The following is a 15767-nucleotide window of genomic DNA, read 5'->3' on the forward strand; positions in this document are numbered from 1 at the left end:
CCGTACTTCGGATTCCAACAAAAAAAAATCTTAATGTGTGTTCCGAAGATAAACGGAGGTCTTACGGGTGTCGCAATAGGGTATTAGGGTAAGCAATTCATGACAGTTTTAATTTTTGAGTGAACTAACCCTTAAAAGTACAAAATTATCACTTAGATTTTAACTAAATATTATAATACATTATTTTTTTATTCTTATTTTGTATTTGGGCTTGAATAAATAATATAACAAAAGAGATTTAAAAAAATCTACATTTGTGGATAAAACGCTTATAGCCATAAAAAAAAAAAAAAAATCGTGTGCTCAACAACAGGTAGGCTACAAGTTAAAATCAATTAAACTGAACTCACCCACTTGGATATTAAATCAAATATTTTTTTACAGTCTATGTTCAGGGGGGGAAATAAATAAAAAAAATAAAGTAAACGTAAAAAATAAAGTTAATAAATATAATAATATAATATAATAATACATTTTTAGTTTATTTAATAGTTTATGTAAATAAAGTTTACTTGCCAGTTTTTGTATTTGAGGTTGCACGTGAATGGCCCATCAAATCAAATCGTAGAGAATATATGCAATACGTACTTTTTAGTTATTATTTTTTACATTAAGGATAGTGAATACATTGGACAAACTCCGTCGCTATGCTCCCCGACCACAAGCACATAAAGACACCGTTATTGGTTAATTTATTTTTTGAACGTAGGCAAGGTCAGGTGATCAATAATAAAACCCGACCACAATTAAAATTTCGATATAGCCAGTTTTCATAGCACCTTAATGTATCGGTTGATTGTATTATATAATTATAAAAGTGTTTAATCCGGAAACATCAAGTGGCTCTGGATGGAACCTAAATATATAGTTACTGGGGAAAAACGAGAGGGGGAGTTCTGCCTCATTTCAAAAGACCACCACACACCACTACTCTGTAGCTATAATATAGTCTTGTAGAAAGAAGAAAAGTCTGGAAAGTTTCCCTGAAGAGAGCTTTCACGCGCGCCGTTAGTGCGATTGACACGAGCTTTGCGGGAGAGCCGTTGGTTTGTGACGCACGGGTGACCATTGGGCTGCGCGAGGTAACGTACTCGGAATCAGTTCAGCTCAGCTCGGGAACACCGGAGAGCGAGAAGTAGCCTACGGTAGTAATGTTGGGCTCAGAGGACCACGGAGAGACTCGCAAACGCAACGGTACGGGTAAGCTTCCCTTTCATTCATTCACTATAGTTTCATTATGACTCGGTTTAGATTAAAACGGCAGGTGTGGGACCAAACCGAAAGGAGGATAAGTTTGGATGGATGCGCGAGGGACATGCTGTCTGACTAACGCATCAATCATAGTTGTGTTATCGGTTATCGATTGCAATTATTTTATATCTCAAGAATGTAGAAACAATGTATAAAAAGTATAACTGATATAGTAAAAGGAATTTTATTTTATTTTTCTTCGCCGAGCTCTGTAAGGATTGCCATGTTTACTTTGCTGTCAAAACAAGCAATATATTCTCTGGCATGCTGCAAATGGATGAAACTTCGTGTGAAAGCTCACACAATCTCATTACTTCAAGCAGTACACCGTCATGATGAATGTGCCTTAACATTTACCATATTTTTCAGTTCATTGGCTTCTGTACAAGCATATTAAGGAGAAATGTGAGGGTCTTGCTTCCCCCATCATAACGTTGGAAAATATATAACCTATATTTTAAAATATTTTTTAAAATTCACCATACTGTATTTTTATCGTATTTTGAACTCGGTGCTGCCTTTTGTGTATCTATTATGATTATTTTTAATGTAAACATCTAGGCTAAAGTAAAAGGGGAAAGAACAGTTAACATTCATTCCAGAAGTTTGGCATATTGATTTGTTCAGTGTGTGGCAAATCTGACATTGCTGCTCAAGATGACCCACCACTGACAAGGATAGTGCGTGTCTTATATTAGATTTGCTCTCTCACCGCTTGCATGTTTCCTTTCTTTACTTGGGATGAATTGGCACTGTCCACTTCCCAAAAGCATTTATTCTTCTCTAGAAAGATTTAAATGTAATCTCCTTTTTCTGATTTGCTTATGTGCTTAAAGTGAACATTTAAATGTGTAATTTGGTCTATTCGCGTTTAATTATATTTTGGGATTAGAAATGTTCATTTCTGGAGATGCCCATGTCTTAATGCATCCCCTTTACATTTCAAAGCATTCCTTCGCTTATTGTCTTTAATCATAATTTGAAATTGGTGAACATCCATTTTCCACATTTCACAGTAGGAGAGTAAAAGCATCGCATAGCAGGTGTGCGGATCAGAGATGCTCATTTGTCTCTTGAGTCTATGAGAGATGGTGCATAGCAGTTAATTCGTTCACTCTGATGGGTTTGATCTTGACAAATCAAGGCCATTTTAAAATCTTTTCAAAACCTTACTTATTTATTAACATTGCTATTTCACTCTTTCATTATGCTTGAAACGTGCAAAAGTTGTAATGCAGTCTCTCACGGACATGTGATGTGGGCTTTTTGAAAGCTGTGTTGCATATCAGGAAGCGTTTGGGTTTTTGAAGAACACAATAACTCTAAATAACATAATACACCTCTTCTCCTTGAGCTGCGTGACTCCTAGTGAATGCCGGATTGTGATCTAGAGAGGAAGTGCTTCATTCTATAGGCCCAAGGCCATTGCTTTAGACCAGGGTGAACACTAAGATGATTATGGGTCTTTGCTCAGCATTAAAGTGAATCATATGAGCTCAAATAACAATTGTGCAGTTTACTCTTGAGGTTTCATTAAACTGATTCTTAAAGTTTTATTTAACAAACCACTTTCCTACTCCAAGGCAAGCGATGAAGTTTACTGGATGTTGATGATCTTCTTGAGTTCTGAACAGGCTCTGCGGCCGGCGGAGTAAACAGATAAATCACAGCTGGGAAGAAATACGCTCAGTTGGGGCAGGGTGACGTTTACACACTGCCCTTTCTGCAGCGCTCGTGACTATTATGCACCTTGCTTTCTCCTCTTCTGCAGATTCGGTCCTGCAACCGGTCTCAGTTATAAAATACAGAACTGATTTATAAATACAAATATGCTTTTAGAGGCACTAATTTGTTAGCAAGGGGTTGTGAATATCCAGTTTCAAATAAGTACAGACCACAAGTCAGTACGTCAGCTATCAGGATATGGCAGCAATTGTTTCTGTTGGCAGTACAGGCTTGTGGAAAGGCTGTATTTTCTCATATTCTCCTTCAGTCACATTGGAGATCTGATAACCAGACTCCTATATGTTGGCAATATATCAGTCAAATGCTTATTTATGTTTGACACTTTGCCTGGGTCTCTTATTTATGGATTTAGATGTGGTACATCTGTCTTCTCTTTATTCAAGTAATATTGAAAGGGGCTGTGTCTGAAGAAACATTAGTCTTTAACTGATCAATCTCTTACTTGCCGGGACAGTAAATCCCCACACGTTTTTGTGGCCTCCACATCTACAACAGCTAGGTTGATTAGTTTAAGAAAACATTACATGTCTGCACATTTAAAAGAAAAGAGACATGGAACCAGTGCCATATACCAGAGATGCCCAAACTCGGTCCAGGTGGGCCACTGTCCTTCAGAGTTTAGCTCCAACTTGCCTCAACACACCCTCCTGGAAGTTTCTAGTATGCATGGTAAGACTTTGATTAGCTGGTTCAGGTGTGTTTAATTGGGGTTGGAGCTAAACCAGGCGCAGGATTGGACACCCTTGCCATAACTAAAGCCTAGTTCAGACTGCACGATTTTCAAACTCGTCGGGTCACTGCTCTATTCACACTGCAAGACTATCTGGGGTATCATTCAGTCACTGCTGTGTTTACACTGCACAATGGTTTGACGACAGAGGAGTTCACACTGCATGACTGAACAAGAGGAAGAATTGCCGACAACTCTCTCTCTCTCCGGTGCGCAAACTACGTTTCCCAAACACACGTGCGATGTGACAAGTAAACAACGCGAGATCACACATGCATCAGACCGGAGTTATCGCGCGAGACTTGGGATTGTTATTAAAAATGATAAACTGAACAAAGTTTGCTTCAAATTGCATGTGTGCTGATTTGTGGAGAAAAAGAAAAAAGATTATGGCGGAAGAAATTGTTGGAGAGCCAGGGAGCCAGGATTGTGTTCTGCAAAAACAGTTTGAGGCAAATAAACAGTTTTGAAATGTGCTGCTGCTGTGGCTGGATGTGCAAATGTTTGGCCTTTGTTTCTGTTTGATAGAATCGTAAATATATACTGAAATTCTGCTCTATAACTCCTCCCTGAACCTCCTGCTGCCCTGTATCTCACTCTCTCATTGGCTGTCGGTGTAATTTTCAGTCAGAACGCTGTTCACACAGCAGGAGTTTCAATCGCCGACAGGTCCAGATATTTAGCATGCCAAATATCTCACCAGCGTCGGCGACTCGTCGGCGATTCTCTCTGATCGCGTCTTTGATCATTCATACTGCGTGATTGTCACTCACGTGCACGAGCACCGATTTGCCTGTGACCTCGGGCATTTGTCGGCGATTTCACAAAACCTGTCGGCGACTCAAAATCGGGGCAAAAATCGGGCAGTGTGAACTAGGCTTAATACTTGCCATTGTTTTATTTTTAGTTATTTTGGTCTGCAAAGTATTATTTTAAGGGTGCAGTGAACGATTTTTGAGAATATGTTTCTATCCAAATTTGTGAATTTAGCTTAGACATTTGCAAATAAATCTCCCTTTCCATTGAGTCAAAATCGGCACTTTCTGATTAACTGCCGATAAATTTCACAAAAAAAGGGTAGTTGATGCAGGAAGAGAAGTGACTAATATATCATAATGTTCATATAATACTCCTTGGAGTGTGCAGACGAAACTCAATAAATGTGTTTATGTTAACTTGCTTTCTGAGGAACACACTCGTGTAAAGGCCTGTTCACACAGGGATGATTTTCGATTTTCGCAGACTCACATTGATATAACGAAGAGGAAGTAATTAAAGAAGATGAGCTGCTAATGCTGCTTGCCAGTTAGCAAAATGTGTGAATGTCTGTCATCTGAGTGTCCGAAGCGTAAAGTAGCGCAGCTCCACCTTGTGTGCCGGGAATGCCATGCATCTGAATTTTAATATTCACTCGGCGCATTGACAGTCAAAATTTGCTTGGGTGTAAACACACAGTTGCGCTGAAAAACGCTGGTCATAAGCGCGCGCACGATAATCGCCTCTGTGTGTACATGACTTAAAGGCCCACTGAAGTGCCTTGAAACACGCTGCATTATTCAATGTGTTGACGTAATTTCCCCTGAAACGGCTTCATCTGTTAGCAGCTCCTCCTCTTTTTTGAAACAGCCAATAGCGTTTCGTTAATATACAGTTTTACTAGAGAGCAAGAGCCAAACTTTCTGTTTGGTAAAGCCAGTTTCCTCTAACACTGTTTACCATCATAATCTCCTCCATATCGCTTTAAAATGCAGCATTCTGTGCAGAATTCAAATGGGTCGATATGTTTGTTGTCTGCGCGGACTTGCGCATATGATCCTCGCTGCGCTCTCGCGTCTGTAGTATTTTAGACCAGAGCCGTTGGGGTGTGTGCGCTGCTGCGGTGTGTGAAACTAACGTGAAAAACAGACTTTATTCACCTCAAATGAAAGCATATTTACACTGAATCGTGTCCTATCACATATATAGTGTGTTATGTGCCATTCACCATGTAGAAATGAGTAAATATGTATTAACAACTGACTGATTTCAGCCTTACCTTCGGCAGTGTAGGGGGCGGGCTTTAGATTCTAGAGAGCATTTTGTTTGGACAGATGATTTGACAAGTCTGCGATGATGTCATCAAAATCTGAGATTCGTTTTAACGGAAGTGGAAGACTGTAAATTTTGAATGCTTATATCTCTTAAATGCAAATTTTGTCATAGTTTTGGAACATACCAGCTTATTCATAACTTTAAGGCTAACACAGTCATACTAAAAAAACTAAAGTTTGATTTCAGTGGATCTTTAAGACTTAAAAGTTCTGGGAAGTAATTAGCTACCAAACCACTTTGATGACAGACTTTGCTCAGGCATTTCAGAATGACATACAGCATTTCAGATTCTGTGCAACAACGAGATCAGTCTACTGGTCCAGTTATCCTCTCCCATTGCAAAGTCACATGTCTTTTTTTTATGCATATTGAGGAATTTATTGGGTATGTGTTTCCATCGTAGTTTATACGCATCTTTTCTTATCAGATAAAACATTTATCCGACTCAGTTGGGCGCGTACAGTTTTATGTGCCTTTTTAGAATTTATGCTCATCTTGCTGTTTCCGTCCAGTGTTATACAGGTCCTTCTCAAAAAATTAGCATATTGTGATAAAGTTCATTATTTTCCAGAATGTAATGATACAAATTAAACTTTCATATATTTTAGATTCATTGCACACCAACTGATTTTGGCATACAGCTCATGAAAACCCAAAATTCCCCCCAAAAATTAGCATATTTCCTCCGACCAATAAAAGAAAAGTGTTTTTAATACAAAAAAAGTCAAACTTCAAATAATTATGTTCAGTTATGCACTCAATACTTGGTCGGGAATCCTTTTGCAGAAATGACTGCTTCAATGCGGCGTGGCATGGAGGCGATCAGCCTGTGGCACTGCTGAGGTGTTATGGAGGCCCAGGATGCTTCGATAGCGGCCTTAAGCTCATCCAGAGTGTTGGGTCTTGCGTCTCTCAACTTTCTTTTCACAATATCCAACAGATTTTCTATGGGGTTCAGGTCAGGAGAGTTGGCAGGCAAATTGAGCACAGTAATACCATTTGGCACGGAGCAGGTGCCAGGTCGTGCTGAAAAACCAAATCTTCAACTCCATAAAGCTTTTCAGCAGATGGAAGGATGAAGTGCTCCAAAATCTCCTGATAGCTAGCTGCATTGACCCTGCCCTTGATAAAACACAGTGGACCAACACCAGCAGCTGACATGGCACCCCAGACCATCACTGACTGTGGGTACTTGACACTGGACTTCAGGCATTTTGGCATTTCCTTCTCCCCAGTCTTCCTCCAGACTCTGGCACCTTGATTTCCGAATGACATGCAAAATTTGCTTTCATCTGAAAAAAGTACTTTGGACCACCGAGCAACAGTCCAGTACTGCTTCTCTGTAGCTCAAAAGTGTCTTGACCTGGGGAATGCGGCACCTGTAGCCCATTTCCTGCACACGCCTGTGCACGGTGGCTCCGGATGTTTCTACTCCAGACTCAGTCCACTGCTTCCGCAGGTCCCCCAAGGTCTGGAATCGGTCCTTCTCCACAATCTTCCTCAGGGTCCGGTCACCTCTTCTCGTTGTGCAGCGTTTTTTGCCACACTTTTTCCTTCCCGGAAAGGAAAGTCGGCAGTCTTACCCATGATTGTGGTTTTGAGTAATGAACCAGGCTGGGAGCTTTTAAAAGCCTCAGGAATCTTTTGCAGGTGTTTAGAGTTAATTAGTTGATTCAGATGATTAGGTTAATAGCTCGTTTAGAGAACCTTTTCATGATATGCTAATTATTTGAGACAGGAATTTGGGGTTTTCATGAGCTATATGCCAAAATCATCAGTATTAAAACAATAAAAGACCTGAAATATTTCAGTTGATGTGCAATGAATCTAAAATATATGAAAGTTTAATTTTTATCATTACATTATGGAAAATAATGAACTTTATCACAATATGCTATTTTTTTGAGAAGGACCTGTATGCGATTTACGAGATATACCAAAATGTTTTTAAAAATAGGTGGATGTTGATATTTGAAATCAACCCGAACAAATACACCCATCCCTTGCTCCGCCCTCCAAATGCATGAACATCCACAAAAGTGTGTGCCTTTTGATTGTAGCTGAAGGGTACATGACAAACCATTGAAAAGGATGAACCAAAAAGGAACATACAATACACAAGAGTATATTCAAGCAAGAATTTGCGGGTAGTTGCCAGCAGTTCCAATATAAAATTTCACATTATATTTTCTTTGACATTAATCCAATTCATGATTCATGATTCTTCTGAAAAGTTACATTAAAGGACAACATTAAGTTTATCTTGATCATTTTATTTTTTTGTGTGAGTACAGTCATTGGGAAAAAAAACGAACCGGGTTGGTGCTTGCAACACGGAGCTGTTAAAGTTAATGCCCCCCTCAGCTAAAATGGCAGCTTTAGGGGCATAATGTAAAGGGTATCTATGTGCCTCTTAACAGACACAAAATGCAATTAAAATGTCTGTTCAACATGAACAGGGCCCTTACATGACAAAGAGATGCATTTAGCCACTTAGCTATTGTTTAAATTCACCTGTTTTAGAAGGCTAGCTGTGTATCGCGCTTAAGTCCTGTGGGAACGCCGTTGTAGCCGGAAAAATAGTCCAGTTGGGAAGCGCATCGTTTGTATGAAGAGGCTCTGCTCATCAGCTTTCCGGTTCTCAGTATTGAACGTGTCCAAGAGAAACCGTTTTCTGTTTTGATTCTGTACTGCTGATCTGAGAACCAATGCTCATTCAGTTCAGTTACACGCGCATGCTCAGTATCAGCCGCTCGTGAGTTCATCGGTTCTCTCAGCAAAACATGTCTCAGTTCAGTGAACGGTTGGAGTTACAACATATAATTCAAGACATTAGTTTATTTCTATTCGGAGGGACTGTCACTCATGTCAGAAAGTGAGTAACTAAAGTAACTTGTGTGATCAGTGCTGATTTGAGACGCGATCCGTTTAGAACGATTCCGTCCAATTTGGTGAACTGGTTCGACCGGTTCACTAAAAAGAACCGGTTAAAAATAACGATTTGTTCGTGAACCGGACATTAGGGCTGTCATTTAAAAAAAAAAATCTAATTCGAACGGATATCAAATATCAACCAATGTATTAGAATATATTCGAATATCTACGACCCCATAAAAAGAAATTTAAAAAATGGCCGTAACAGAGATTCAATCACAAATGCATTAACAGTCTGACAGTCATAAACAGGACTCAGGCAACAGCCTGTATGGAAAAATAAATTGTTAACTTAATGTTTGAAACAGCAGGTTATCAACTTAAGTGTAAATTAATATATGAAGTGCCACTATATGCAATCATCACAGCTTTCAGTTTGTCTACCGCATCAGATGTCGACGCCGTCCTCTCCAGCAGCTGGAATTTGTTTACGGATGCCATAGCAACTCTCAACAGCCACCAGGACTTATACAGTTTTATAAAAGCTATTTATTTGTTGTAAAACTGTATTAATCATCTCAGAAAAAAAAATTCGAATGTCAGGCGCAGTTTAAGTAGTTGATTGTTTGCTAGGTTTAGGGACTGTGTCATTTTGCCAAAATTATCTTAATAAATTCTTAATAAATAAAAAGTTTATCCCTCAGAAAAATGTTCTTTCCTCTCTTGTCAACATGCTTGGTGCATGAGTGCGGCGCGTGCTCTTCAGTGGTGAAAGCGTGCTGTATACGTCATATAAGGAAGCATATAAGGAAGCACACTCAAAGAAATCCGGTCAGGTCGTTTACATGGTGAAATGTTTCGTTTGATCGATTCATGAAAAGGTTTATCCCACCCATCTCAAGAACAATTTCATTCAGTTTGGGCATTTTGATTACGATTGAGGTGTTTATATGGAGCATTTTCATTCAGATATTGGACTTTTAAACCGATTACAGTGCTCCATGTAAACGCACCCAACTGTAAAAAATTGCGCTACTTGGCACTTTAAAAACCGGATAGTTTATTTATAGTTCGATTACGGATATTTCACGTCATGTTCGAATGCATATTCGAATATCGAATAAAAAGTGACAGCCCTACCGGACATTACTAGAGTGATGATCCGATCGGGCTCACAAGTGAAGAAGAAATGGTTCGCATTTCTGCCTTTCCAAATTGTGAAAATTTGCAGTGAACACTTGATTAACTTACACAGACACAACACAGCGGGGCCGGTTGAAGAAAAATGCCATTCCGTGATTAAAGACGGGTGCATTAACTGTAATAACTCTGTGTTGCAAGCACCAATCCGGTTCGTTTTTTCTTTCTTTCTATAGACTGTACTCATAAAGATATAACGATCAAGATAAACTTAAAAATTCGCCAGAGTTGTCCTTTAAATTAAGGGATGTCCCGATTTCCGATCAGGACTCGGATATATAATATATGTCCGAGTCCTGATCGGGAGGTAAGGTCCGATTCCGATTGAGTCTGAAATCACGAGATCGGAAATCGGGACATCCCTTAATTTAAAGGACAACTCTGGCGAATTTTTAAGTTTATCTTGATGTTTTAAAAAAATAATGAGAATATACATAATTTGTATGTTCTCATTATTTTTTTAAAACATCAATAGTTATGCGGTGGCACAGAGTTAGACCCTTTTAACTCCACACAGAAACAGCAACGCATGTGGCATGACGTCACTTTTTGTTGTTTAAATCAAGCCTGCTGCACCCCTCTCAGAAACTGAAGCCTCCGAGCCTCGATCGACCCCAGGTGACTGGTCCCAGTATAGCCGCACCTCTGTTTTTTCTAATGGACGCGAGGCAAACTAAACAATCAAATTACACTTCAAATATTTTTTCCCCAAAGTGAGTTTATGTCACTGAAGGCAGTTATCCTCACAATGATTTCATTTCAAGTGTTCATCGTTCGGGGGGTGTGACGTCATGATTGACAGCTGAGACTGAGGTCCTCTCTGAGTGATGTTGTCACTGAGGCACTAACGGAACTAACGGAGGCACTGTTTTCTTTAATTTAATTTAATTTAATTTAATTTCTACATTTCCATAACTGTTTATTTCACACCAACATAATTAATTGTTCTGCATCTGTGAGAGTATGGGCGGGCTTTTGATATCGCTGATATCCCGCTCTTCTTTATACTTTTTGATGTATTATAGAAGTATCAGATCCGGACTCGGTATCGGCAGATACTCAAAATCAAATGACTCGAACTCGGTCTCGAGGGCAAAAAAACCTGATCGGGACATCCCTATTTAAATTGTTATATTCCACAAATAGGACTTAAGAGTGAATGCAAATTTGTCAAGCTCATTCTGACTGATTGAGAATGAATTTCTGGTAGAATTAACACGTAAGCTTCCATTTCTACTTGCGTACATGAGAGACTGATAAGAAATGTAATTATAGACAGATAGTAGTGTGTGTTTAGTTGTGTGGATCTGTTTCTAAGCTTTGAAGGGCATGAGGGTGATGACACCTGTCGGGTAATAGCTACATTGGAATGTAAACTGTTGGGCAGAATGCTTCGCTTTTAAATATAGGATTTTCTCTCTGTGTCATTTCGCTCTTCTCAGCTCATCACTCTCTTAATCATTCATTACCTCTTCAATCATTCTATTTTCATGGCAGTGAGTGAGCTGGTGATGGAGAGAGATGAAAGGTGAGAAACAAAGAGAGAGAATGAATTATTTGCAATACAAATTTAGGTTTAGAGTTACACGCACAGTTAAATTCGCACATTTACTTGTATGTATGTTTAGTCATTTAGCAGATGCAACCAGCAAAATATTAACAATACAATATTCGCGGTACACAATTCCATGTTCCAAGTGTAAGATAGAGTAGTACACAAGCTTGAGCAGAAGGGAAATGCAGAAAAGGAGAACCAGTGTTTATTTATTATTTCATTTATTTTAAATAGGACTATGAACAGTGCCTCTTTCAATATTGTTGAACCATGGATCCACCTTCATGGAAAACAGGACACTTTTGGATTTAGAGTTTCAGTGCACTCTGTAGACAATAGACATACTTTAAATGTGCACTATGTAGTATTTTTGCAGTAAAATATCCAAAAACCACTATCATGTGCCCCACACTGCGCAACGCCCATAAACACTGCTCTCAAGGGGCAGATTCACTCGTCCGTGCAACACTTCTGTCGCGCCTTGCTCCACTTTATTCGTATGGGTGACGTCAAACGACTTTAATGCGCCCGCAGAGCATTCCGGGAGGGCAGCGCTGTATTTGAACCGATTTCAACGCAGAAATGACGAGAAGCGTCACATCACGCTTCGGTCGTGTCGCAATAGTGGATCTCCACAGTCACTGCTGTCACAGGACTTCACCAAATCAACAAGAAGTGTGTTTTTGATGGAGCGGTCCCAGCGATAAAGGTTCACGGTTCTGCTTTGGAAGCAGGCGGTGAGTAAAACTGCTTCAAATGTCTGTTGTTGGCTATCGTCGCCTAAGTAAACATCAGTAAACAAAGCGATTGTGTATACGTTAGTTAATTTATCAAAGGAGTATGCGATCTATGGTGTGTGTTTAAATACATTTGTTTAGCTGACTAATATGTCAGTTTGTTTATTGTAAAACCACCCAAACATAAACCTATGGGATGTTCAAACAAAGCGTGCTTCTTCATTCAAATGCGCTAATGTTACTCCATTGTTTTTTTATACACTATCTGACGTGCTAAACCGTTTGTCTTGCTACTGCTAAGGTTTAGTCGCATCCAATAGTCCATAAACCAAATCATGTTCTCATAAACTGCGAGTAAACACACACAAATGTTGACAGGCCACTAAATACAGTAACTTACATGCCACAGAGACGGATGTCCTGCTGTTGCTGTTTCTCCTGTTCAATTTATTTCAGCCTCCGGATCTGATTCTGGATCTTATATGTATTAGTTGAATCTGATTGATAGCCATGGTTTATTAGAGTAACATTTTCTTTTCCACGCTTGATGATGACAGCTTTCAGCAATCTCTCGTGCAGTAGCTCCGCGCTCTCGTCATTCTTTAGCTCCGCCCACATGATACGCCTCCAGGCGCTCGTTTTTTCCCGGAAAGACTCGGTACAGCCTATCTTTCTTTTATAAATATAATAAAACTAAAGACTTTTCGGAGATATGAAGGATGCAATACTACTCTATAGGTACTCAAGATTGACATGAGATTGGCTGAAACTGAGTGTTTCACCCCCCCTTTAAACAATTGTATGCAGTATCCAGAATAGGCCATTTCGTTCTAAAGGCCAAAAAGAGGGTTGAAGATGTTTTTTTGTGTTTAAAAAATAGAAACATTATTATATGGACTTCTTGGAGGAAAAAAACTAACACTCCAGAAGTATAGAACCTGGTCCCTTTAAATTATAATAATAATTGGTTCCTTTTGATAATGTGCCATTGATTCATTATTCAAACTTTGCAAACTTTGCAAAATTATTTTTTGTTTCTCTATAAGATTTATTTTAACATTTTTATGATGTTTATTTTTGCAATCACTATTTCTGCTTTCCTACAACATTTCATATAGCATCAATAAATCTACTCAGCTGTTGGACCAGCTAAACTAAGAATTTGAAGCAGTCGGTTTATTGGATATTAAATTAGCTGATGGACATATGACAATATCCATGACATGATACAAGCTGTTGCTTTTATTTTTTTGTTTTTATTTTCTGCAACAGCCTGTTCAGTAGCTCTTGCCCTATGTGAAATCTCATTAAAAAAAATCCCACTCCACATAACTGAATATTAAATGCCGGTTTAAAATAGGTTCTGATTGGCTGTTATTGTACTGCATCCCACTGCATATACTCTTTTAGTGTAGACAGACGAATTGCTTGTCACTGGAATGTGGTTTGGACACCGTGTAGTATGTGCACACATGTATATCTACACCCTACTCTGTCCTGGTGGCTTTCATCACTTCAGCAGACAGAGCGGTCAAGTGGGACAACCCCTGTCAAATCTCTTTCCCTTTTCCCCGTAGCCCCAGCTCTGTTCTTCTCACCCTCTGCTGCGCTTTTCCCTTGTGTATAAGTGTGTGTCCTTGTACATGTGCTTCTGTACCATGTATACTATGGTGTCTGACAGCTGTCTAGGCCCCAAGGGCATACAACCTGCCCTTTTCTGAAGCGAGCCTCCAGCACCCCCTCATCACGCTGTCTGTGCTCCCCGCCGGTGAGTGCTAGACCCTCGCGGTCAGCGGGAACTGGCCTCTTCTCAGCGGGGGCCAGAGGTCTGGAGGGTTAATGTTTCAGCATTGTGACCTCTCTCATTTCTCATCACCCGACAGCCGGTGGCTACCGCTGCCGTTCTCTTTTAACAGGAACACGCATGCATATGAAGACAAATCAAATGGCCTGCATATATTTAAGTGTTCAATGTCTGGACATTTAGATTATAGATGAATGATGTGTGTCTGGAGCTGATGTTCCTACAAGGGATCAAACATCTATATGCTCACAATTTAATATACAGTGTGATTCTAGTTACAGCTATTGTTTTTAGTGCTCTAATGGATTAGGGCAGCGATTCTCAGTTGTTGGTTGTGACCCCAAAATGGGTCTGTTTTGGTAGGGAAATATATATCAGGGGCTTTCAAACTTATGCCTGTGCTTAATTCCATGAGAAGAGAAAAAACGAGAAGATAGTTTCTTATTGTCCTGGTGTAAACACTATAGGATAAAGTAGCAAAATTATCTGGATATATATATTTGTTATTTTTTTATATGATTATTTTTTAGATGTTTTAAATATGTAATAATTATTTTTGGGTTTCATAATATTTGAGGTATGCTTTGCTTGAAAAAGTTTGAAAACACCTACTATATACAGTTTCATATTATATAAGGGATAGTTAGGGTAGCAAAATTAATAGGCTCTTCTTTTAATGAGGTTTAGTAGCAGTGGTGATGTAATTGCTGAATTATTGGCTACCAAGGAAAATTCAACTAACATTTATAAAATCCATCACTCAAATTTTAAATGCTGTTTCATGCATACTGAGCTTTTTACACTGTTAAAGACTTGGATTCCCATCCTAAACATAGACAAAGTTTCAAAAACTAAGTTGGACGTTTGATGGAGTATTTCTGTGTCAAAAATACTCCTTCCGGTTTCTCACAAGTTTCGGAGAGTTTTTTTTCGAGTATGGCTCGGCTTGACTTCGACAGAGCGGAAGGTCCTTGTACGGGCCGTACGGGCTCTTCTCACGGAAGGGTGTGCGCGCGCGACTAGAGCGAGAGAGGAAATGCACGCCCATAAACACTCTCTCAGGTGCAGATCTTCACGGTTACTGCTGTCAGGACTTCACGAAATCAACAGTTACCAAAGAAGTGTGTTTTTGATGGAGCGTTGACGATAAAGGTTCATGGTCGTGTTTTGGAAGCAGGCAGTGAGTACAACTGCTTCAAATGTCTATGTTGTTGGCTATCGTCGCGTAAGTAAACATCAGTAAACAACACAATCGTGTATAATGTTAGTTAATTTATAAATGGAGCATGCGATGTATGGTGTGTGTTTAAATACATTTGTTTAGCTGACCACTATAGGTGTCAGTTTGTTTATTGAAAAACCACCCAAACATAGACCTAGCGTTCTCACAAAGCGTGCTTCGTCATTCAAATGTGCTAACGGTTACTCCATTGTTGTTCTATAACGTTACACTAGTCTGACGTGCAAAACCGTTTTGCTTGCTACTGCTAAGGTTTAGTCGCATACAAAAGTCCATAAACCGAATCATGTCCTCATAAACTGCGAGTAAACACACACAAATGTTGACAGGCCACTAAATACAGTCCATACCACAGAGACGGACGTCCTAAAGCCCTGCATTTATGCCCGAGCCCGACGGGCCCCGACTTTTTTACGCCCCTAGGGCCGGGCTTCGGCCCAATTTTCACGTCATACCTAAAACGCGGGCCGGGCTTTGGGCCTTTTTTAGGCTTCTCCTTCGTTTTATATTTATTCTATTAATTAAAAGGAATAATGAGA

General features: G+C 39.5%; 1 protein-coding gene across 5 annotated transcripts in view; it reads left to right on the forward strand.

Moving 5' to 3' along the window:
- Positions 1-1091: 1091 nt before the first annotated feature.
- Positions 1092-15767, forward strand: part of znf385c (zinc finger protein 385C) — a 129494-nt gene continuing 114818 nt past the window's right edge. For 4 of the 5 annotated variants that reach the window (XM_067414154.1, XM_067414164.1, XM_067414183.1 and 1 more), the window contains exon 1: positions 1092-1200. In XM_067414154.1, coding sequence (XP_067270255.1) covers positions 1152-1200 — 49 coding nt within the window. In that variant the 5' untranslated portion in view covers positions 1092-1151. The remainder of the gene's footprint in view (positions 1201-15767) is intronic. The other variant, XM_067414172.1, reaches the window with a different exon arrangement.

Source organism: Pseudorasbora parva, chromosome 2 (assembly GCF_024679245.1).
Source record: "Pseudorasbora parva isolate DD20220531a chromosome 2, ASM2467924v1, whole genome shotgun sequence".
In the NCBI taxonomy this organism is placed as follows: domain Eukaryota; kingdom Metazoa; phylum Chordata; class Actinopteri; order Cypriniformes; family Gobionidae; genus Pseudorasbora; species Pseudorasbora parva.